This window comes from Lissotriton vulgaris, unplaced genomic scaffold (genome assembly GCF_964263255.1).
Source record: "Lissotriton vulgaris unplaced genomic scaffold, aLisVul1.2 SCAFFOLD_1639, whole genome shotgun sequence".
In the NCBI taxonomy this organism is placed as follows: Eukaryota; Metazoa; Chordata; class Amphibia; order Caudata; family Salamandridae; genus Lissotriton; species Lissotriton vulgaris.
In genome coordinates this window covers 71,756-97,826 of record NW_028248220.1, presented here as the reverse complement: position 1 = coordinate 97,826, position 26,071 = coordinate 71,756, and the positions used below count along the sequence as shown (strand labels likewise).

Here is a 26,071-nt window from a genome sequence, read left to right as displayed (position 1 = left end):
TTCCCTCCTCTTACTCTCTTAATCACAAGTTCCAATGGAGAACAACTAACCTCGAAGCTATACAAAACATGAATGCCTAGCAGGGAGGCCAAGATACAGGAGGCATGGGAGTAAGACCTTGTGCACCCAATTCAAGACTCTCACTGGTCCTTTTGTTGTCCACAAATGAACGAGGTCTCCTAAAACAGCAGACATAAGCTTATACATTTCAAATATTTGTGGAGGGTCTATATGACCTCAGTGAACGTTAACTCCATTGATCCTAATCGACCACACACTTTTCTCCTAAGTGTGATGGCCCGCAAGCCGATTCTGCCCACCTGCGATGGAACTGTGCGAAGACTGGGGACTTCTGGAGATCCATTTTCAGATTGATAACACAAATGACCAACCTTGAAATGGTCCGTACACCTGGGGACACCTTGTTGGGCTATGTAGGGGGTCTCCCGAAGAAGTTGTGCAAATTCACTCCCATTGCCCTTTTGCTCGCAAAGAGGGAAATAGCTCGCAAATGGGGAAGTAGGGCCTCCCCCACAGTGAAAGATTGGCTCAATTGCCTCACATTCTGTAATACTAATTGTGACCTTCATGCTACAACCCAACCGTCTGCATCCAGGCAAAATGACATTTGGGAGCCTTTTAAAAATTACTTACTGGAGATTAGTGACGCCCCTATTTCACAACAGCCTGCTGGGATAGTCCCCATTGGAGTGGGGTAATTCACGTTCCACCCAACTGCTCAATTGTTGTATTTATTATGTCAAGGAAATTGCAGGCCGGACAGTGAGGGAGAGCCCGCTGGTCCGGGTTGATATCACAATTTATGATATATATGGTACCCTGAGACATTGGTGCGTTGCACGTTTGAGTACATTTGTTTGGCAAATTATACTTGTCTTTTTCCTTACTAGATTTACATGATCACAGTGAATGACCATACAATGTTGTAAGCAATATGAAAATAATAAATAAACTTGCAAAAAAAAAGCTGTCACTTTGTAAATCATCGCCTAGCAGTGTCTGGGAGATTTGTGGCCTCTTTCGTCAAGCAATGCATGCCAGACATCTGTGACATGCTGTGGCATGTGTAAGGGGTGCAAGGTTATTATTAAAGAAATCCCTTAATTTGTGGAATGAGACTTTGGGAATGGTTGTGTAAGAAAAAGAAATGTATGGGCCAAGTGCCAGACTGAGGGAAAGGAAGGGCTCTTTTTTTATAAATAACGAAAATCAAGTGTAGATTTGTGGCATGTAAGAAGGAAAACGGCATGGAAACAGAAGAAGGACATTAACCTTTTTCCAAGACACAAAGGCTGTGGGTAAAACAAATCTAAGCAGAGCAGATGGTACAGTAGTACACAGGGGCTTTGAGTGCTTTTTGACCAGGGTTCAAACTCCAGCTAGGGAAAATCGATTTTTATATTCTTTTCTATTTTTTTTCTATTTTACCGAAATAAAAGATGCCCTTTTGTAAATCACCCCTAGCAGTGTCTGTGAGATTTGTGGCCTTTTTAGTCAAGCCAGTGCATGTCAGAGATTTGTGTCATGCTGTGACACGTGTAAGAGGGACCAGGTTTGCTATGAAAGAAATCCCTTAATTTGTGGAATGAGAATTTGTGAATGGTTGTGTAAGAAAACTAAATGCATGGGCAAAGTGCCAGAATGAGAGGAAGGAAGGGCTCTTTGTTTATAAATAACGAAAATCAAGTGTAGATTTGTGGCATGTAAGAAGAAAACAGCAATCAAGTGTAGATGTGTGGCATGTAAGAAGAAAACAGCATGGAAACAGAAGAAGGACATCACCCTTTCTCAAAGACATAAAGGCTTTCGGCAAAGTAGTTCTATGCAGAACACATCGTACAGTGGTAGTTCACAGATCCTTTGAATGCTTTTTGACAAGGGTTCAAACCCCATGTGGGGAAAATCGATTTTTATATTCTTTTCTATTTTATTTTTTCTATTTTACCCAAATGAAAGATGCCCTTTTATAAATCACCCCTAGCAGTGTCTGTGCGATTTGTGGCCTTTTTAGTCAAGCCAGTGCATGTCAGAGATTTGTGACATGTTGTGAAAACTGGAAGGGGGACCAGGTTTGCTATGAAAGAAATCCCTTAATTTGTGAAATGAGACTTTGGGGATGGTTGTGTAAGAAAACCAAATGCATGGGCCAGGTGCCAGAATGAGAGGAAGGAAGGGCTCTTTGTTTATAAATAACGAAAATCAAGTGTAGATTTGTGGCATGTAAGAAGAAAACAGCATGGAAACAGAAGGACATCACCCTTTCTCAAAGACACAAAGGCTTTGGGCACAGAAATTCTATGCGGAACTGATGGTACAGTGGTAGTTCACAGGGGCTATGAATGCTTTTTGACCAGGGTTCAAACCCCAGCTGGGGAAAATGGTTTATTTTTTATTTTTTATTTGTTTTCTAAATTCCACAAATGAAAGCTGTCCCTTTGTAAATCACCCCTAGCAGTGGGAGAACTGTGGCCTCCTTAGTCATATTGCTTGTCAGGCATTGATGGCATGCTGTGTGACATGTGAAAGGGGGGGGAACAGGTTTGCTATTAAAGAAATCACTTATTTAGTGTAATGAGAATTTGTGCATGATTGTGTAACAATAAGAGATGCATGGGGCTAGTGGCGGACTGTAAAAAAGGAAGGGCTATTTGTATTTAAAGCATGTAAATCGAGAGAGGATTTGTGGCATCTAAAGTCCAAACACCATGGAAATAGAGGAGGGACTAACATCATTTTTCCATAACATTTAGGCCTTTGGCTGGGGACAATTCCAGCAAAATAGATGGCTCACTGGTAGTTCACAGGGACGGAGAGTGCTTTTTGACCAGGGTTCAAACCCCAGCTGGGGAAATTCGTTTTGTTTTTTTAATTTGTTTTCTAAATTCAACAAATGAAGGCTGTGCCTTTGTAAATCACCCCCTAGCAGTGTCTGGGAGAACTATGGCCTCCTTAGTCATAGTGCATGTCAGGCATTGATGGCATGCCGTGTGGCATGTGGAGGGGGGGACAGGTTTGCTATAAAAGAAATCACTTATTTAGTGGAATGACAATTTGGGGATGATTGTGTAACAGTAACAAATGCATGGGTCTAATGTCAGACTGTAAAAAAGGAAGGGCTAATTGTATTTAAAGCATGTAAATCGAGAGAGGATTTCTGGCATGTAAAGTCCAAACACCATGGAAATAGAGGAGGGACCAAAATCATTTTTCCGTGACAAAAAGGCCTTTGGCTGTGAGCACTTCCAGCAAAACAGATGGCTCGCTGGCAGTTCACAGGGGCTGTGAGTGCATTTTGACAAGGGTTCAAACCCCACCTCGGGAAATTCTTTTTTTATATTTTTTCTTTTTTTAAACAATTTATTTATTTTAGCAGAGTGAAAGATAGTCTTTTGGAAATCATCAACTGATATCCATGAAAGAGCAAGTAAAAAATCTGTGGCAAATGTCACATCAGCTGGGCATATGGCACATGACAGAGTGACACGTGTCACATGCCAGGAATGGGCTCCAACCCTTACTGCATATAGACGCGGTAAAACTAGACCGCTGACCGTTTACCGGTGGAAAAAGACAAGGATATGTCAGGGCCGGTTGACACATTCTGTAAATATCAACAATAGACAATAGTGGAGGGAAGGGGCAGCTACTGGATGTGCAAACAAAATGGGAAACCGAGAAATACAAAATGTTCGAGTGTACTAATAAATGGCACATCTAATCACTCATAACAAAAAATATGCGGAAGGGGTATAAAGTGCATTTAGGGGAAATCTAAATAAAACCGAATGAAGCACTTGGATAATGCGCTAGGACAACTAAATGTCCGAATAAAATAACCAATCATTTAGTATTATACTTAATGGCGTTCTCCCACGGGATTTGGACATTAAAACCTGAGGTATGAGATGCCTGTGAAAAAATCCCCCAAACCTTCCGTTTTTTGCGAACTTCCTCCGTATGTGTGGTACCATGGGTGTCGAGGTTTTCAATGATAAACCAACGTATATCGTTGGATTTGTGGTGACATTCGGAATAATGTTTAACCAGGGGAGCATTCATTTTGGAGGTATTGATGGCTGAGCGGTGTTCAGTGAGCTGGATGCAAAAGGGTCTAGTAGTCTCGGCCACATATCCGAGTCCGCAAGGACAGACCAAAAGATAAATAACATTCTTGGTCTTACAATTTGAGAACTTTCGTGGTCAGATGGTGTATCCTTGATAAGTATAACTGGTGCCGACTATGGCTGTTTCACAGGCTTTGCAATTCATGCATTTATAGGTGCCTGTAATAAGCGATTTTCGAATTGTCTTTTGAATAAATGGAGTTCCTTCAACAAATCTAGAACGAGTGATGTAGTCCTTAATATTTTTATTTCTTCTGTGGGCATAGATAGGCTTAGGCATCTTTTCATGTTCCTCTAGATTACTATTGAGGATATGCCAATTCGAATTCACGATCTGGCAGACAGTGTTTTTCATGGTCGAATGTCTAGTAATGCATACCAATTGGTTTTTGGTAATTGTGGGTTTGGGTTGAAGGAGGAAGTCGCCATCATAGAATCGGGCACGTTTACAAGACTCCTGAATTAATCTATGTTGATAACCACGAGCAAGGAACTTAGTTTTTAGTATACCTACCTGGATGTCAAAATCCTGAATGTTAGAGCAATTCCGTCGAAGACTGAGAAATTGGCTGAAAGAAATACTTTCCTTCTGGGCTCGAGGGTGGTAGCTGTTAAAATGAAGTAGAGTGTTGCGAGCTGGAGGTTTAATGAACAGATCTACTTCAAGGGCTCCCTCTTTGTCTGATGAGGATATCCAAAAATTCCACCTGGTTTCTGCTAGTGTATGCTGTTAAATGGAGATTACTATCATACACATTGAGCCACTCCATAAATTCTGACAATTGCTGCTCTGAGTCTGTCCAAATAAAGAAAATATCATCAATGTAGCGAGCCCAGGTCGAAATATATTCAAAGGTATTCTCAGTTAAAACTATATCTAAACAGTGAAGAAGAAAGGTTTTAGGGCAAGGAACCTGGTTTTTGTCAATAAACCAGGAAATGGCTGTGAGGGCTTTATCTTGGGGAATGTTACTATATAAGGCCTCAACGTTGAGTGTGACAAGAATACTGGTCGCCTGATTAAACGGAAATTGCTCTACTTTGTTGATGATCGCAGAAGTGTCAATAATGTAGGAGGGTATTTTTGATATGAAAGGTCTTAATAATTTATCAGAGTATTTTGAGAGGGGTTCTGTAATGGATCCGATAGTAGATATTATTGGACGATAAATATGCAATAATAAAATGATATAACTTTTTTGTCTGACAGTACACTGAGCTTCTGTTTATCATTGTATATGTGTTAAACCTGACTTCGGACAGGTACTTAGTTGCTCAGGCAGAAACATAACACATCTTTTAGTGCATATTCTTAAACCAGAGCAGAGAAAGCAAATGAGCAAAAAGAACGTCTAAAGAGTTCTAACCATTCTCTGAAAACAACTGGCAAGCTACAGGAAACAAACCCTTGTTCCCTGCTCTGTTTGGCTTCCACCTAGCTAGATTAACATCACTTGGAAGAGGTCTGGAAAATTGTGGTTTAATATTGTATGTTTGTAGATGTACATTGAATACACACCTATAATGCGTGTGCTTAAACCCATTTTATGTATTGTGCAAACTGCACTGGCAGTTTCTTTTGCTAGGAAGAAAATAAAAGGTATTTTCAAGCTCCAGCCCAATCTTTGTTTCTACAAATACTGAGCGAATCCTAGAAAATCACGTTTCTGAGTCCAAGCCAAGCATACAAAAGCCCAACTAAAAATCAGTGACGAGATGCCCCAGGTCTTACCAAGGCCTCTAGGCACCCACTGTTTTGCAATGCCAGAGGCACTCTGGAGAAGACTGTAAACCTGGTCCATGTCAGATATCAATGGCTGGTGAAGACGTAAATGGATGTTTTCGTTCCCAGCAGTAAATGCCATGTTGGAAGAACATATTGGCAAGTGTTTTATTCACCAATCCTCCAGTCACCAAATGCAGATGTCCCAAAACTGGAAACGATGTAAGTAATTTTTTTGTAAACAACCTTTATTCAGTTTTCCTTTTACCATATACATGTCATTCTTCATTTCTTGTGTACAATGCCTTCAAGTATACAGCATTGTGCCATCGTTAGGATATAGTATGTCATATTCACTCTCCGGGCTAGGTCGTCCTCATCTTCATCCCCGATTTTATCAGTATTATTGTCCACTAAGTACATTAATTGTGTCCGTTCCAACCGTTGACTCTATCCCATAGGACAGTATCATGCTACCCCAGGTTGTGGTTACTCGAACTCCACCTCTCCCCTTCTAAGGCCACTTAAAATCAACAAAACCCCCCCCCCTTCCCTCCCTCCCCTGCCCCCTCCTCTGTCCCTTCCTCCCCCGCCCCCTCCTCTGTCCCTTCCTCCCCCGTCCCCTCCGACATGTCGCTCTCCCTATTGTCTCTCTTGTCGCCCAGTATACATTCCTACCCCCCATTGAAATCCTTGTGTCAAGATTCAGGGTGCCATCAAGGGGGATGCTCTCACATCAATCGCCCCACCCACCATCCATCCCACCCACTCATCAGAGGCAACGTTTCAGTATTGGAGGGTGAGTCCCCCGCCCACAAAGGATCATTAATCGTCATCAGCCGGGTTCTTAAGGAGGTCCACCATCGCCACCCAGGCTTTTGCCGTTTCCAGTAATCTATAACTGTCAGTTCTGCGGGCCATCTGTAGTCTGAAAATCTCCACCAAATCCACCCACTTTATAAATTCCTGCAACCATCGTGCTTTATTAGGGGCAGTTACCGCTTTCCAATGACTCCCTTTTAGCTAGGACTAATCCTAAATCTAGGAATTTACTGGTGATCTTGTTACGGGCAGTGTGGGGAAACCAATGTAACAGGCAAACACAAGGAGTCAGCTGCAGCTCCCTGGCTCCCCCCAAAACCCGTGTAGTAGTGGACAGTCCCAGAGCTTGAACACAAAAGCAGCATTTTCCATCTTGCACCCCGGGCAGGCTGTGTGGGATCGAAAAACTCATTAATTTTGAGAGGAGTGAGGTACGCCCGATGGAACACATAAAATTGTATTCGCTGGAATCTCGCATTCCGGGAGCATTTCCATGCCTGCTCCATCAACAACTCCCACAGCTTTTCCTCTGTAGGGCTCCCCAGATCCGCCTCCCACTTAATGCGCAGCCCCTCGAAGGGAGTCCTAGACCCCTGAGTAATTCTCCTATACAGACAGGTAACCACCTTAATCTTACCCGCTGATGTGACCACATACTGACAAGGGAGAAGGTCTGTGGCTCTTCCATTCTTCCAGTGTTTATGCATGGCTGCCGTCAATGCTGCATGCAAAAGAAAGTCCTGGGTGGGCAGTTCAGATCTTTCCGTGAGGTCATAAAATGGTATGAGGACACCATCTTCATAGAGATCCCCAATAGTGGAGATCCACAGTTCCTCCCAGTCCCGCAACCTCTTCCAATTTCCTCTGTGCGGTAATGCCTCACAGAGCAATACTGGAATCTCAGGGGCGTACACAGGACCCATCTTACCTCTTCTAATGGCTCTGTTCCTGTATTGTCACACTACCCACAGATACCTCGGCACCTCTCTTTCGCGTACTGGCAGCTGGAGTAGAATCCAAGCGAGTTGGTGTAGTCCCAGGTCCATACCTCTCTGGTCCGTCTCTACCCTCATCCTCCCCGCCATTCACTGGGTGAACCATTGAAATTGAGCCGCGTGGTAACATGCCTCAAAATCGGGTACTGCAAACCCTCCCTTCTGTGTAGGGCGCATCATAATGTTCAGCGCCACTCTGCACCTTCCTGAGCCCCACAGAAAACTCGTAACCATAGAGTTTAGTTGGACAAAATATTTCCCAAGCACCCAAAGTGGTAGAACCCCAAAATAGTAAAGTAGACGAGGCAGGGTTATCATTTTTAGCAACGCCACTCTCCCCGCTACCGATAACGGCAGAGCCCCCCAGAAATCAAAATTTCTCCTGGTAGTTCTCAATGCACGCCCTATATTGCCCTCAAATAAGTCAGCAGACACATGATAGTTGACTTTGAGGCCCGCCACTTGCCCCAGTCTCATCCGCAAGTCTCGAGCACCCCGCAGCTCCTCAGCAGCATTGGCGAGGAACATCAACAAATCGTCTGCATATAGAGCAATATAGTGCACCTGACCCATCCCCTCCCAAGCCCCTGTAGTGCCTCTCCGACTGTACATGGACCGCTAAGGGTTCTATTGCCAGGGCGAATACGAGGGGAGACAGTGGGCAGCCCTGCCTCGTCTCCCTACCTACACTGCAGGCTTCGGAAATCGTTCCCCCGTTCTAACCCTGGCCGTCGAGGGATTATACAGAATCTTTGTCCAGGCCACAAATCCCTCGCCCAGGCCGAACGCCCTCAAGACCCTGAACAGATATGCCATTCCAAACTATTGAAAGCCTTTTCAATGTCAATCGATAGGACGCATGCCTCCCCAGTTCCGTGTACCAATTGACACAGCCTTTGTATGTTCATGGCCGTATTCATGGAAGTAATGAAACCAGCCTGGTCCCCATGCACCAGAGTTGTCACATGTACTATCAGTCGGCTGGCCAAAACACTGCTCAAAATCTTATAATCAAGATAAAGCATCGCAAGAGGGCGATAGGCTGTACGGTCCAACGCCGGTTTGTCTGACTTAAGGAGGCGTATAATTACTGCTTCTCTCGTTGAGCTAGGTAGACAGACATCTTGCTTCGATCGATTATATAGGGTTACCAGTTGGGGGGCCAGCAGGTCCACATACGTGGCATAAAACTCAGACGGCTGCCCATCTGTTCCCGGTGTTTTGTTCTCAGCCATACGTTTTATGACTCCCCGGATGTCACCCAGCTCCACTGGCCGACCCAAGGTCTCTGCGTCCTCCGCCTCAATCTGCGGCATGTCTATGTTCAGAAAATTCCCCTCCTCCAGAACCCTGGGGTCTAGCTGACTATATAGTATAGAGTAGTGTAGTATTCCTTAAACTGTGTGTTAATAACCTGCTGTCCAATGTATACTGCCCCCCATCTCGTAGCTCTAAGATCGGTGTCCCTCTGCACACTGGATTTGCCAACCAAGCCAAGAGTGCCCCAGACTTCTCCCTTTCAGCGTGCTCCCTTGCCGCATATGCCCTGTAATCAAAACACCTCAGCCTCTCCACTTGCGTCGCCATCTCTTCTTTCGCCCTCAACAACTCCTCTTGTTTATCCTCCCGTCCAGGCCTTTCTGTTTCTTTCTCCCTAAGCGGCCCTCCCGCCTGTTGTACCTCACTCAATAAGGTTTTTCGAACTCCCACAGCCTCCCCAATACAACAACCTTGTATCACTACTTTGAATGCATCCCATTCAGTATGTAGGTTAGTGGATGTGTTGGTGTTGTGTTGAAAGTATTCTTCAATAGCATTACCTATGGTGGTGAGGAAGACCTGGTCTTCCAGTGTTTCCCTTTGTAGACGCCAACTAGGGATCGCCGTTCTAAGGCAAACCCAATCCAAAGACACCAGTAGCAGGTTGTGATCAGAAGTCGTCCTGGCTAAGTACTCACTCAACGTAACGGTCATATGCACATCAGGGAAGCAAAGTATAGCATCCAACCGGACGTGCAGCTCATGCATAGTTGAGAAATAAGAGTAGTCTCGTTCCCCAGGGTTATGAGCCCGCCAAGTGTCTGTCAGTCCCCAGTGCTGTTGCCAGTCCCGTCTGGCTTCTGCGATCCTATGAGTGGGGGCGTCAGGAAGTGGAGGATGGGAGCGGACCAGGTCTATGTCAGTAATGCAATTGAAATCTCCCCCCAGGAGTATAGGGCCCGTCAATTCCCTCGCCAGTTTCTGCGATAGCTGTGCGAAGAAGGCAGGTTACTTAACATTAGGGACTTATATGCTTCCTAACGTAATGTCCCAGCCATCAAGCTGCCCTGTTACTACCGTGAATCGGCATTCTGTATCTACCATCTGCCTAACACATTGGAATGGTACTCCAGCACTTACCCATATTAAGGTTCCTCTAGCATAGGCCGAATATGTGGTATGAAATACCTGCCCTCTACAACGACGCTGCAGTGCCGCCCCTTCTGACTTCGTCAAGTGCGTTACTTGCGGCAGTGCAATTTGCACTCCTCTCCGCACTAGGTAGGCGTGCATTTTGTGACCTCGATTCCTACGGAGGTACCCATGGCTCCAGATCTAGTTCCTGCCCCCTTAGGAACCCATCCCTCCCCAACTTCAAACTTTACCCAATTCCCACACCCCAGGACAGGTACACAAGAACAGGCCCCCATACAAACCAAGGTATTCATACAAAGAGCCATAAAAAGAAGGCGGTGTTTGACTCGCACTCGATGCCCCCGGAACCCCTCCCGGCCCCCCCCCCCCCTTTGGAACTAATACTTCCATCCGGGCCCCAGGAGATCTTGTAGAGTCTTCTCGCAGCCCGCCACAATGTAGCAGATAGGTCTCTAGGCCCTGTGGTCACGTTAATCATCTTACCATCTTTTCCACATACCCTCTGCAGTCCCATCACCCAAACATCCCATCTGCTGTCTGTGGAGTAACAACCGGAAGTTCAGTATCGGAGAGCCCCTGGGCACTGCTCGATATCGGGCTCTCCACTCCACTTTTCTCGTTATCCGTGTCGTTGCTAGCCGGACTAACTGTACCCTGACTAATGGCCGCTACTGCTAGGACTGCTCAGTCTCATTCCTGGCGCTGATCCATTGGAGAGATGGGCCTCTGTACTGGCTAAGTGGTGGACAGACGTCCGCGGGGCGAAGTCGCCTGCGGTGTGCGTGCACCAGAGCTATTTCGGGCTTCCAACCAGTCCCAAGCGACCTGCGGCGTGAGAAAGAAGTGTGTCTCCGCACCTGCAGTCACCCTCAAGCGGTCCGGGAACAGCATAGAGTAGGGGAGATTGAGATGGCGCATCTTTCGTTTAAGCTAGGAAGGAGGTTCTTTGGCGCTGTACCTCCCTAGTATAGTCTGGAAAGATCATTACCTTGCTGTTCCCAATCTGTAAATTCCGTTGCTCCCGGGCTTTCTGCAGTATAAAGTCGCGGTCTCGGTAATGTAGCAGTCTCACCACGATTGGACAGGGTGGAGCCCCACGTTTAGGTGGGCGACCTGGGACCCAGTGTGCAGGTTCCAGCACATAAAATGAGGATAGGCCCTCGGGTGCCACCTCCGATTTCAGCCATGTTTCCAAGAACTGGACCGCATCTGTTCACGCTCCGGAACTCCTACTATGCGGAGGTTGTTGCACCTCGACCACCCCTCACTGTCCTCCGCCCTCACCTCCAGCACTTTAACCCTATGCACCACTTCATTCAGAGACTTTCGCAAGGCAGTTACCCTGTCCGGGATGTCTTTCATAGTGGTTTCGTTGGTCGCCACTCTCTCCTTAAGTTTGAGGTGATCGTCCTTCAGTAGGGTAAGATCCGCGCCAATGGCATCCGTCCTCTTCTCTAGCGCCTCCCGCAAAGCCATGATGGCCTGCATGATTCCTCCAAGTGTAGGGTCCCCAGATTGTCCAGGTCCTCGTACCTAAAGTGGCAGCCTCATCAACATCTGTATGCCTCTCCGGCTCCTCCATCTGCAGGACCTCAAACCCCTTTCTCCTGGATACCCTGCCCATCTTGGTATCCGTAGGCAACAAAGGTTAGCAATGCCAAGGGAGTCTATGAATTCTCTCCTCCTCAACTAGGCGGTCTAGTGCCTTTTCACCTGCCAAGATAGAGCCACCCAGTTCACGCCGGAGACCCACTGGTCAGCCGATCCCACCTCAGAGGGTCTCCGAATAGTCCCTTCCTATGTCCCAGGTATGCTTGAATCTGACCCTCCAAATGTCACCACCTGTCCAGCAGCTCGGGCCAGCAACCCCCCCACCCCCCGTTGGCGCAATTCGCTCCTCACAGTTCCCCTGCTCAGGTGACACCTAATTTGGACGTTCTCATAGGGGGGTTTGCCTCGTTTGCCCCTTAGCAAGCCTCAGTGATCCAGATTGCATGCCAATCTTGTATTCAGCCGCCCGCACTTCAAGTTGGTCTGCACCAGTAGCTCTCACTTCACTCTCTTACGTAGTTCTGCAGCGAAGTTCGGGTCCGGGAAGGACTGCACAACGCCCACCAATATCCCCTGATATTGTGTCACTTCTGTAGTCCGCCTAGTGCTGGGAAGTTGGGCGTCTCTGGCTATCTGCTGCTTCCGCCTCTATGCAATTGCACCACCTCCATGCGCCTGCAACTATACTTTCTCCTCGCGATGCCACGCTATCCTGGTAAGTCCAGGCTAGCCTCGCTGCTCTCCCAGTCTGCAGCGCTCTCCTCACTCCGCTCGTGCCACAGCTCTCCCATGCAGCCAGTCCCTCGCAGCTCCAGGCACCAGGACCCTCCACCTCACCTCAGTGTTAAGGCCACGGGTGCCCTTCAAGCTGACCCAGGCACTCCGGCAGAGCTCCGTTACCCCTCCGTGTGTGGTCCGCGTGGAAGGCGAGGCCTAGAGCTACACAGCCTCGCCGCAACACGGGTGAGTGTCCTCAGTCCACCATCTTGGGGTCATGCAGCAGCACCCGCGCAGCCCGGGGTGACCTGGCCGCTCGTACTCCTTCCTTATCCTTTTGCACAGTGGGGCCACCTGTACCTCGAAGCCGCCTCCCGAACAGCTACGGCCCCTCCAGCAAGCTCTCCAGGGGTCACACCATCCACGTCGGCAGTTGTCATCTGCACCAGTCAGGGCTGCCATTTTAGGTCTCATTCTGGCGGGCTGCGACGGGAGAGGAAAAACCCAGATTCCTCCCTTTCTCCTCACTCAGCCTACAGACCTCCCGAGGCTTCGCCGGGAGCAACGTTTATTTTTAGACTCTCACTGACCTTCTGGCCGACGCTCGCTGTGCCCCTCAGTTGCGCTCTGGACTTCCGCACACGGCACTATTCTTAGCAGCCTCTCCCTCCTGCACGCCACCCAGAGCGCCTCCCGCTGATCGTCTCCTCCTGAGACGGGCGAGTCCTCCATCTTGGGCGGCTCTGGGTTAGCACTGCAGCGTTTGGGCCCCTCCCCCCCCAGACAAGTACTTCAGGCGCCCTGCGGAACTCGCGCCTACCTCACTCAGCCTACAGACCTCCCGAGGCTTCTCCGGGAGCAACGTTTATTTTTAGACTCTCACTGACCTTCTGGTCGACGCTCGCTGTGCCCCTCAGTTGCGCTCTGGACTTCCGCGCACAGCACTATTCTTAGCAGCCTCTCCCTCCTGCACGCCACCCAGAGCGCCTCCCGCTGATCGTCTCCTCCTGAGACGGGCGAGTCCTCCATCTTGGGCGGCTCTGGGTCAGCGCTGCAGTGTTTGGGCCCCTCCCCCCCTGCCACTTCCTCTCATGTGTCCCTACATATTGGCTGGCCAGTCCCGGCAGCGCAGCGGACGAGCGCAGCGGGCGCGCCGAAGTTGCGCCTAAGTTAAGCCCGTCTGCGCCCGTCCGCGACGGGCCGGGACCAGGGGCCATAGACCCTGCCCTTCCTTTGGTGTACACTTCAGCCCAATTATCATCCTTTTCTGCTTCTGCCCCTCTTTCCCCCTCTGTAGTCCAGCACTTAATTACGCATGGTATTTACGCCCCCCATTCCCCCTGTCTCCTCCTTGCCCTACCCATCTCCCCTCCCTCCACGTCCCGCACGTCCCCTGTCACTTGCCCCTCTTCCGGCTCCTCAGCAGCCTCTGATATTCTCCTCAACACTCGCTCTGCTGTCAAAAATCAAACTGCTCTCTCCAATCTCCTCAACACTGATTCCCCTGATTTTCTTTAACTCACTGAAACTTGGTTTTCCTCGGATTCTCTTCAGGACCTCTTGGCTATCCTTCCAAATACCCACTATGCCCTTCGAGCTGACCGCCCTGACGGCAAAATTGGAGGGGGTGTGGCGATGATAATTAATTCTTCCATGAAATTCCAACTAATCCCGCACCCCCGCATACCCAGTGTTGACGTCCTGGTGGCCCGCTCTCTTAATCTCCCTTTACCTCTTACTGTGGTTCTCATGTACCGCCCCCCTCAAACTATGCCATTGTTTGTGTCCACCCTGCAGGATCTCCTGGCCACTTTGGCGGTTAATAACTCTTCGCTGCTCCTGCTTGGCGGTTTCAACTTTTGGCCGGGCGACCCGAGGGAGGACTCCTCATCTAAAGACTTCTCTGCTACACTTCAGTGTCTTAATTTTTCATCTCATGTTTCAGCCCCTACCCACATTCAGGGTCATATCTTAGACCAAATTTGGTCCTTACGTTGCAACCTCTTATCCACGTCCATTCTCCCCTGTGTCTGGTCGGACCATTCCATGATCTCCTTCTCCATCCACCTGGGTCAAGCTGAGAAAGCCCTCCTGCCTAAAAACATCTTGGCTCGAAGCTGGAACCAGACTGACCTTAAGGCTCTCTCTTCTTCCTTGTCCTCATCTGCTCCTGACCTGACTGACCTGTCCTTGGAAAGTCAGGCGGATGTCATCAGCACTTGGCTTTCTTCTGCTTGCGACCAGGTCGCTCCACTTAAAAAGGTCAAATCTGTTCGCCCCTATGACGCGCATACGTGGTTTACTAGCGACCTTAAATCCCTTAAATTAGATCTTAGGCGTTCGGAGCGTCATTGGCGACGTAACTACTGCCCTACCCTCCGCCTCAAATACAAAGCCCTCCTCGATAATTACAAAAAAGCCATTTTAGCGGCCAAAACTAAATACTTCACTGAGAAAGTGGCCCTCTCTGCCAACAAATCCCGTGAGATTTTTTCACTAGTTCATAGTCTTGCCACCTCTGATCGTGCCTGCCTCTCTCCTGCTCAATCCCAGTCTCTCTGTCTCTCACTGAATGATTATTTCATCGATAAGATCATTAACATCAAGGCCAACATTCCCACTGTGTCTCAACCCGAACTCTCGGGTTACCTTCCTTTGTCCTTTCCCGTTTTGGATCACTTTCAACCTATTTCATCTGAGCTCTTCCTTGACCTGCTTGTCAAGGTCAAGTCCGGTTCTCCTGCGGACTGTGCTCCCGCACGGATTCTCAGAACTCTTTACACTAGCTGCCCTGTCCCCCCCCTCACTTTCCTCAATACTTCTCTGGCTTTGGGTTGTGTCCCTTCCCCTTTTAAATCTGCTATAGTTTTCCCTATTTTGAAAAAACCTGGTCTTGACCCTTCTCTCCCATCCAACTTCAGGCCGATCTACCTACTCCCCTATCTAGGGAAGATTCTTGAAAGCCACGTAACATCCTGCCTCTCCACTTATATTGAGGAGAATCATCTCTTGGCCTCCCACCAGGCGGGCTTTCGTCCCAGCCACTCCACTGAGGGTGTGGTCCTCGCGGTCCTGGATGAACTCAAGGGGAAAGCCGATAGTAACCTGCCCCAAGCCTTGATCCTTCTTGATTTGTCCGCTGCGTTTGACACAGTCGATCATGCCATTCTTCTCGATCGTGTCAGCGCAGCGGGCATCCAAGGCACTGCCTTTTCCTGGATCGCGTCCTTCCTCCAAGGAAGATCGCAGGCAGTTCACCTCTCTGGTTTTTCTGCTCCCCCTGCCCTGTCACCTGTGGGGTCCCTCAAGGCTCTTCCCTCTATCCACTTCTTTTTAACCTTTATATCCGCCCTCTTATTTCTTCTCTTCTCGAGCTGGGGGTCTCTGTGTATAACTACGCAGATGACCTCCAGCTCTTCTTCGATCTTTCATCCCCAGCCGACTCCCTTCCCAAGTTTTGCTCCACTCTTGTTTTTATCTCCCAGTGGATGAGCTTCAATCATTTGAACCTCAATCCGGACAAGACAGAGCTCGTCCTCACTGGAGGTTCTTCTAACCCTTGGTCCCCAGCTCACTGGCCCCTCTCTTTCAGCCCTCCCCCCTCCCCAGTTTCCTCTGTTCGGACTCTCGGCATCAAGATCAGCAATGACCTGACCATGCATGCCCAAATCAGTTCCGTTGTGTCTTCTTGTTTTTCTTCCCTTCGTTTAATCCGCAAGATTTCCCGTTTTTTTTCTGTTGACGCTCTCAAAACCATCGTTACGGCCCTTATCACCTCCCGCTTGGATTACGGAAATGGCTTGTACGTAGGCATCCCTGCCTACGAAATCCGTCGCCTCCAGGCTATTCAAAACCAGGCGGTCTTATCCTTTGCCTTCCCAAATCCTCTCACATCACTCTCGCCCTCAAGTCCCTCCACTGGCTCCCGGTCCATCTTAGATCCTACTTTAAACTAGCCTGCTTGGCCTTTCGGGCGCATGCTCGCTCCGCACTTCATCAATTCCCTTATCACCTCTCACGTCCCAAGTCGCACCCTCCGCTCTTCATCACTCTCTCTCCTTCACGTCCCCCGTTTCCGTAAATCACGTACCGGGGGTACCCGATTCTCAGTGTTGGCCCCCCAGTTCTGGAACAGCCTTCCTCTTTCCATCCGCTCTATTCCTATTTTCTCCCACTTTCGCAAAGCCCTTAAAACTTTTCTTTTCCTTCAGGCATTCCCCGGCTAAAATCCTTGGGTCCCTCTGTAGTTACTGATGAGTTTCTCAGCGCCAGGAAGCCGCTTGGCCGCAGCGCGCTATATTAAGTTTCTTTTTCATTTCATTACGTTGAGCCCTGAGATATCTTCACAACGGGCTTCAAGTGTTCCCCAGCTGTATACTATGTCAGGGGTCCTTATAGTATAGCAGGATCGCCGACAACAGAGGGCGGCCGCGGAGAATCTCTGAGACCCGCTGCCGTCTACATCGGCGCTCAAGCCACCAAAACGATGTAAGTCATGCATGGGTTTCTCCAAAAAAAAAGACTGACCTTTGTTTCAGGCAGAATAGTCCAGTATTTACCTCTGCTTGATCAAACGCCGTGTGTCACAGGCAAGGGAGAATCGAATCATTTCATGTACATGAGAAGATCTTTCTTGTCTATCTGTACTGTCTCTGGAACATTAGTCATTGCAATTCCGGTAACTTGTCAACAAGTATGTCTCTTGTACACTGTATTATTTGTACCATCTTTAAACTGTTCCCAATTGAAATAATGCATGAATTGTAACCTCGATTGCCTTTTAGCATTTTTTTATTGGAGGAATAGGAGAGGCATATGTAATTCACTTATAAATAAAGAACGCTTATCTTTATCTAAATCAGAATATATTCCAATAAACTGCACAGGGACAAGGGGGCCGGAGTGAGAAGAGTACTGACGTAGTATGGAATCGAGAAAAAAGGAACTTCTTTATTTATGTGAAAGATACGGATGATGTCTTTAAGTTCAGAATCTACAGCAGCCTTGAAATGTTCATCTCCCCATTAGCCTGGTGCATTTACGGCGCAAACAACCTTGAGATCACCTAGTACGGTATATTTGTATGTACGTTTCATGTCTTTACATGAGCTAATAAAACGTAAGTAACCTTGCTAGTCTGTATTCAGGTATTACTTTGTTTTTAAACAGGAGTCACCAGAGATGAGATATTCAAACACTGGGAATGGTTGGAACAAAATGTCATGAAGACATTGTCAGTGTTCGATTCAAGCGAAGATATCACCAGCTTTGTACAAGGAAAAATCAGAGTAAGAATTTTATTACAACTACATTGATGCAAAAGTAATGTGCGTAAGAAATATTATTACTCTTGACTCCTTTGGATGCACTTTAAAGCTTTTCCATTTTTAGAAAGCATTTTATTGCCTTACTGCGGAGTATTTGCAGAACACTGTGGCAGCAGGTGAAATTTTTATTAATCGGTAGAGACCACAGGAGTCCATAATAGAAAGACCATTGGCAGACATTTAAGAAACTATTTTAATTATGTTTTTTATGTGGGGATATGTTTGCTAATTATAAATCAGTGGACTGAAAAGATTTGTCAAAGGTAAATCAGTCTGGCTGTTTAAAAACATTCACAAGGTGTATTGTCAAGGTCAACTCTGTAAGAGCTAGATGTACAAACATTAGGAATCCGATTTCCCATTTGCGATTCTATCCGAATCTTAATTAGGAAATCAGTATTGCTAATGTATGAAACTCACTGAGTTTTATCTAGGGATTCCTTGTGGGTCCCAAATCGATCTACCTCATGAATGAATATTAATGAGGTAAGTCATATTTTGCGACCCATTAGGAACGCAGCCATCACAGGGATGGTGGCCTGCTGAGGTCAGCAGATCACCATGTCAGTGAATGCCTTTTTTAATAAAGCCTTTTTTATTTAAATGCAGCCTGTTTTCTTTAAATAAAAATGGGATGCTTTTAAAAAGAAAAAAATAAACTTTGCAGTTTTATTTTTAAGAGCAGGCAGTGGTCCGTTGGACTTCTAGCTGCTCTTAAAAAATATTATTTACATCCTAAAAGGGTCCCTAGGTGACCCTTTCTCCTTTGTGAATGGGTTGCTACCAGTTTTAAACTGGTGGTGAAGTATTACTGTTTTGTGACCAGAATTCAGTCTCAAAACAGTAATACATACCATACCGATTCAGCACACCCCTTCCAAATACCGAATTGCAAATACAAAATCCGATTCGGTTACAGTTTACTGAATCGCACTATGTTCATTAGAAAAAATGTTTGCAACTGGAAATGTGCTTTGTACATTTGGCCCTAACTTTTTTGCTATTTCTACTTTGGCACATATGCTACAGCAGTGGTTCCCAAACTTTTTCGACCTGCGGCTCCCTTGACCCATTGGCCATTGCCTGTGGCTCCCCACTGTTACTTTTTTTGGAGGTTGGGGGGATATAAACCCGGCCTCAGGAGTACTTGCATTTTTCTCCTTGGAAATAATTGGGAGGAAGCTGATGAAGGTATTATAATTATATACGCAGGGTGTTTCGTATTACTAAGGCGGCCTCTAATAAAATATTCCTAGTTAAACTTCTTTCCCCATGCCTTTTTTTATAGTACCCTCTCAAACTTTTTTTTATCCCACTTAGTGCTAGATGGCTCCCCAATGCATGTAGGTCCCATTGCCAAAGTGTTTTTGCACTTGAAGAATATTTGCATGCACTTTCATTTCTACCCATATCATAATTGACAACACATCTGTCTCAGCAGGGTGACTCATGATTTTTAAACCACATACAGCTTTATTTTTGCTATCTCCTCCCTAAAATTGCCTCCATATCAATGCAAGTAAAATAATTTCCTCAGATTTTTTTATTTAAATGTCCCTCTTTCTTTCATCCATATGTTGGCATTATGCCGTATATGGTGTTTTACTTCCCTGTGCTCAAGGAGAGAGCAGGTCTGTCTGGAAATGTGTGTGTACTGAAAGAAATGTGTTCTGGAAGTACCTATGATTCAGGTACAAACGTCAATACTGAATAATACTTTGTGTGTTAAAAGACAGGACAACAGTACTTTCCTGATAACTTGCATTGGTGTAAAATGCATTTGTTGAAAAAAAAAGAACTATTAACAAGTCTAACAAAATTAATCAGCCATCTTCCGCTTACACTTTGGGAGTGTCTGAGTGTGGGGATCTAGTGAAAAATGGAGTTCATCTCCCTCGACATGCCATCAATTAAGCACTACGTTTACAGCTTTAGGCATGTCACTTACATTTCATCACATCATTCATTTAATTCGAATTAGTTTAACTGAAGACAACAAACCCTTCAACATTAAATGCATCATATTGCTTGGTGCGCAGCTCCCCTGGCTAGGTTTGACAGCTCCCCAGGGAACCACAGTGCACAGTTTGGGAACCACAATGTTACAGTTTGTAAACAACATTCTTATTATACAGCACACACTTTCATTACAGAGTAAGTATGACCTTGTTAGTCGTTTGCATTGGGGAGTGTCTAGGACGTCATGCTTAATTGCCTTTCAGGCACTACAGTTGCTTCTCGACCACAGCTTCTATTTCTTAATGCAAATATCTAATTTTGACCTGACAACATATACAATACCAAATTCGAAGATGTCATGAATTAGGAGGTTTTCTGGTAACACATTATCATTTGCCCTTCATTATTTCTTCATACTTTCTCGCATTTTCAGAAATGCATGACATTGTGTTTATATTTATAATTGCACTGAATCTTTTAGAGAATTATACTTCTAATAAGAGAATTTGCATGAGCTTTTGTCTGTGTCAGTTCTGACAGATAGCTAAATGCTCTCTTTAGTGCTCTGTTCTCACACTGTATCCCTGTAAAAAATATTAGCAGTTGTCTTTATTGTTAATTAACCATCTTTGTCATTTTTTCACTAACGTTTGTAAGTATGTCTGCACAGCTTCAATATTTTTGACAAATTGTTCTTACATCTATATTCCCCTGGAAGATTATTGCTATTAAGTTATTGTAAGCTCTACCATATGCATTTACTACATGACTGTGCCACAGTGAGAACCAAAATGGTTCTTCTTCAACAAATATATCATTAAAAAAATAATACTAAATGAATTGCTTGAAACTTGGTGTCCTCAATTCTAACTCTGTATTGATCACAAATATTCAATGATATAGCATTATTTAATCTCACATTGCATTGGTTAACCATATCCTTTGGCCACTGATAATTTCCAAGCTGACTATTCTCAAAACAGTGTCATAACATGCAAGAGACGTTGTTGCTTGTAGATTATGTACTCTGAATATAGTATACTTGCAATGAGTTAAATCATTATGCCTTTTAGATGTCACAATTTTTTGGGCATCCTTATGGCAAGGGTTTTATTGTGATATCATATAGAATGAATCAAACCGTATACTATCGCTATATAATCCCTACCAGGCCACCTGTGATGTTTTTAAACTGGAGGCGTGTGTACAAATTTGGTTGCAGATAAAGAGGGGTTTATTATTAGTGCTTAGGTACTACTAGAACTCTACAACGTGCTAATTTGTAGACCACTACTGTTAGATACCCATTGGAGATGTTAAGTGTCCAAAGGATAATTCAGCTCATTTGGCAAAGACAAACCCTCCTGACTCGCTCGGAAGAGGTCGCTCCCCACGCTCCCAAGGCTCCTGGTATCGTAGCGCTTTGTAACTCATCACCACTGCAGATAATTGGTCTGCGCTTCGCTCGCTCTGCTGCCATTACCATTTGCGCTTTTTGTTTGTTATTGTTTGCGAGTTCGTAGCACTATAGTGCCTTTACATTGCTCTCATTGCCTGCATTGCCATCTGAAGCTGTCTGGTTAGCGTGAACCTAGATTCTATTTCAGTGCTCGCTTTGCTTTTAAATTGAATTGTGCCCGATTGTGCCTCTGCCCATATCTTGAGACACCACAGTTTGTGCCCCAGTCTCGCCCTGTTTCGCTTTCTTTTTGCTGCCATTTTGTTGTTGTTGTGCCTCATAGCCCGTCTCTCCACCCGCTCCCGCCTCCCAGCTGCTCCTCCCTCCCACAGATACTTGTAGACCGTCCCGTCTGCCCCAACGCTGTGACCCTCCTGACTCGCTCGGAAGCGGTCGCTCCCCATGCTCCCAAGGCTCCTGGTATAGTAGCGCTTTGTAACTCATCACCACTGCTGATAATTGGTCTGCGCTTCGCTCGCTCTGCTGCCATTACCATTTGTGCTTTTTGTTTGTTATTGTTTGCGAATTCGTAGCACTATAGTGCCTTTACATTGCTCTCATTGCCTGCATTGCCATCTGAAGCTGCCTGGTTAGCGTGAACCTAGATTCTATAGCAGTGCTCGCTTTGCTTTTAAATGGAATTGTGCCCGATTGTGCCTCTGCCCATATCCTGAGACACCACAGTTTGTGCCCCAATCTCGCCCTGTTTCGCTTTCTTTTTGCTGCCATTTTGTTGTTGTTGTGCCTCATAGCCCGTCTCTCCACCCCGCTCCCGCCTCCCAGCTGCTCCTCCCTCGCCCCACCCCCCTCCACTATCCACTTAGGACAGATGCCTTTGCGCGCAGCGGGCGCGCCCCATGTGCGCCGAAGGTGCGCCAAAGGTAAGCCCGTCTACGTCCCTCCGCGCCTGGACGGCGCCCAGCGCCAGACCCCCTGGCCCCGCAAATTCCTCTCCACCCGCATAACGTACGACTCCGCTACCCTCTCAGCACTCAACTCCGGCCGTCTCCCCGAATGCTACCAAGCAGCCCCAGGACACACCCATGAACCATTCACCTGCCACTCCTGCAAGTTCGACTGCATCAGGACCCACACCAAATCCACATACTCCAAACAGAGCTCCGACACTAACCACCTGAAGTGCATCCTACTCAACACCTGCTCGGTCCACAGACACCCCATTGAACTTTGGAACCTACTCGACACCACATCGCCGGACGTCGCCTTTCTTACAGAAACCTGGATGAACGCCTCATCAGCGCCCGACATCGCCATAGCCATCCCGGACGGCTACAAGATCATCCGAAAGGACCGCATCAACCAAATAGGAGGAGGAATCGCCATCGTCCATAAGAACACCATCAGCATCACGACCAGTTCCGATGACAACCTCACAACCGCCGAACACCTTCACTTCCAGATTCACACCGACCCTAAGACCACACTCAGAGGCACCCTCATCTATAGACCACCCGGACCCCGCACACAATTCAGTGAAGACATCACTGACTTAATCACCCCTCACGCCCTCCCCTCCGAGGGCATCATCAACCCGTTACACCTTCATGAAATGAAATGTTGTATTATATATATTGTAGAATTTATTGAAATATGTTATTGATTTGCAAAGTTGATGACTGAAATCAAATTAAAACTATGTTTGAAGAATAAAGACATAGCATATGTTTATGTATACAATGATTAAGGTCTAAAACCAAGTTTAAAGCATTTTGCGTAGAGTTTTTTGGTAGAGAAATTGAGATTGTGATTAGTTTCACAAACAGCAACAGTGCGCAGAGGTTGAGTGGCCAGTCCATTCAAGTTAGGAACTATCCCTGATGGAGCCACAAGAAATTTGTGTGAACAATTAAACTGAGATCAGTAATTATCTACTACATTTTGTGCAGGCGATTCAAACCAGGGCAAGTTATTAGACAATGAAACCTTATTTTGCTCCCCATTTAACTTAGCCCTGCTTGGTGAATCTGCATAAAACTTCATTTACTAAAACTAGGCGTGTTCAACAAATGGCACAAAAGTTATTTAGGTACCTAGAAATGGCACCTTAACTATACACTTGAACTTGTGATTTATTTTCTAAAAGGCAACAGAACTTGTGATTTTAAAATTGTGATTTTAGTTATTTGAAATATATACTTTTTTTTTTTTACTCAACAGACCCCTTGTATTTTTGTGTTTTCACTGAACAGATTTTCCACAAAAACAAAAAAGAATCACAAGTTGGTCTAATGTGTTTCATCTCATCTAAATATAGTGCAGATGCTGTTCTGACCTGTGTGTTGGAGGAGACTTGAGACGCTGCCCTTTTCGCTGCTACAGCACAGCGCCTCGCGGAACCCGCTTCGCGGGTCCCGCTTCGAGTGCTGTTCACCGCGGGATATTGGACCTTTGCTGCTACTTTGTCCGGGACCAACGGAGCTTGCTGTGGGTGAGGAAGTGCGTGGGCAGGGCTGCGAGCTGCGGGACTACCTCTCCCAGGAGGCCTCGCCAGACCCAATCACCATCAGCTGGGCCGCTCTCCCTGCCTGCCTGACACGCCCCCCACCATCGGGATTTAATTCTTGGCGTCCTTACTGCTCCTTGGGATGCTGTTCTGACCTGTGTGTTGGAGGAGACTTGAGACGCTGCCCTTTTCGGTGCTACAGCGCAGCGCCTCGCGGAACCCGCTTCGCGGGTCCCGCTTCGAATGCTGTTCACCGCGGGATATTGGACCTTTGCTGCTACTTTGTCCGGGACCAACGGAGCTTGCTGTGGGTGAGGAAGTGAGTGGGCAGGGCTGCGAGCTGCGGGACTACCTCTCCCAGGAGGCCTCGCCAGACCCAATCACCATCAGCTGGGCCGCTCTCCCTGCCTGCCTGACACGCCCCCACTAACGGGAGTAACTATAAAAATACCTTGCGTCCCCCGCTGCGCGGGAGCGCGCCGGGAGAAGCCCGGGACAAGGGCGGGACTGTCTGTGGCCGTCAGGGGCCGAAGGAGGCCGGGCTGGGCCTACTCCCTTTCGCCTGCACTTCTTTGTTTGTTCATGGACCTTGATATAGGTATTGGACATGCCATCACCGGCTATGGAGGGAACACCAGCGAAGTTGGGAGGAGTTAGAAATGGGACTCTGGATGCCTATTTTACACGGGCACAGGGTGATGGGGATAAAGAAACCTTCTTGGCGGAGCGCAGGGCGGAGCGCCGCCGCTCTATTGAGAATATGAAAAATAGGCCTCTTAGTGATATCATTCCTTATCCTATCTCCCAAGAGGGAGGCTCCTTTAACATTAGCCAGGATCTATTATCCCAAGAAGGGGTCCCTCTCCTATTGCGGGACGGTATTCCTAACCTTTGCTTATCCACTGAGCAGACTTCTGATATCATTCCCCCCCCCCCCCCCCCAGTCTCAGCAGTATGGCTGTTGACTTATGTTATGTTATGTTATTTGCATTTTAATGCGCACAGCTGCTCCAGCGAAGGAGCGTCCTGGCGCAGGGAAAGGTAATCACAACACAACACTAAGTCCAGTAACAAAAAAGCAGAACATTAAAAGCAAGGAACATTTAAAACAGGAAGGTTTTCAGAGCCCTACGAAAAGATATTAAGTCATTTGAGAGGCGGATTTCCAAGGGGAGCGCATTCCAGAGGGTTGCAGCTTTCACGCGGAAGGAGCGACCCCCCATCCGACTAAGTCTAAAACGGGGGACGACCACCAAGGACTGTCCAAGGGATCGTAGTGAGCGGGTAGGAACGTAGGGAGAGATCAGTGTATTGAGTATCCCGGGTGCCAACTCTCTCAGAATTTTAAAAACCAGGCAAAGAGCCTTGAATTGGATACGCTTGCTTATCGGGAGCCAGTGCAGGGACCGCAGAGTGTTAGAGGTAGGGCAGGTTCGAGGCAGACCAACCACCGCCCTAGCCGCCGCGTTCTGGACTCGCTGTAAACGAAGAATCTCGGCTTGGTTCGCTCCTAAAAGGAGTGAGCTGGCATAGTCCAGCCGCGAGATGATCATTGCTTGAATGACCAGCTGTCTTGCAGGAGCATCAAAGAATCGCAGCAGGGGTCTTAGCCCGCGTAATACTCCAAAACAGCAGGCCGCCACTCTCTTCGTGTGAGTCACAAAGCTTAGCGTGTGGTCAAGCCATACTCCCAGATTCCTGAGTTCCAGGACAGGGGCCGGCGCTGATCCCAGCTCTGGAGGCCACCATTCGTCCCCCCAGTGGTCCGCTTCCCTTCCAACGATCATCACCTCTGTTTTTGTCGCGTTCAGCTGGAGACAGTTGTTATTCATCCAGCTGGCCACCTCTCTCAGTCCACTTCGGAACCTGAGGGCATCCTGCTTGGCATCCCCGCTGATCGTAACCGCCAACTGAGTGTCATCAGCATAGGAGACCATGGTTAGGCCCCATTGCCTGACGACCTCAGCCAGCGGCTGCACGTACAGATTAAAAAGCGTGGGACTCAGCGAGGAGCCCTGAGGGACCCCCAGGTCCAAAGGATGGTACTTGGACTGAAATGGAGGGGTGGCAACGCAGAAGGAGCGATCACTGAGGAAGGAGCGGAACCACTGCAGAGCTGAACCACAAATGCCAATGTCCTGCAGACGGTGTAGCAAGATGCGGTGGGAAACCGTGTCAAAGGCAGCGCTCAGGTCTAGTAAAATAAGCGCTGCCGTTTGACCTGCATCGAGCACACTCCGCAAATGCTCAACCATTGCCAGAAGGGCCGTCTCAGTGCTGTGGCCAGCACGAAACCCATTCTGCGTGGGATCCAGGACATTCACTAGGTTCATATGCTCCGTAAGGGCCAGATTTACATGGGCCTCCATAACCTTGGCCGGCCAAGGGAGCAAAGATATTGGGCGGTAGTTTTCTGGTCTCGACGGATCCAAAGATGGTTTTTTTAGGATCGGGGAAACCACCGCTTGCTTCCATTTGGCAGGGACCAGGCCAG

The 26,071-nt window shown here is 47.3% G+C and overlaps 1 protein-coding gene across 2 annotated transcripts in view; it reads left to right on the top strand.

The window, feature by feature from the left end:
• The window catches only part of LOC147664876 (TBC1 domain family member 8B-like), a 381,117-nt gene that overhangs the window by 336,241 nt on the left and 18,805 nt on the right, over window positions 1–26,071 (top strand). For both annotated transcript variants that reach the window (XM_086949934.1, XM_086949935.1), the window contains exon 3: window positions 17,538–17,656. In XM_086949934.1, the coding sequence (XP_086806060.1) occupies window positions 17,538–17,656 (119 nt within the window). The remainder of the gene's footprint in view (window positions 1–17,537; window positions 17,657–26,071) is intronic.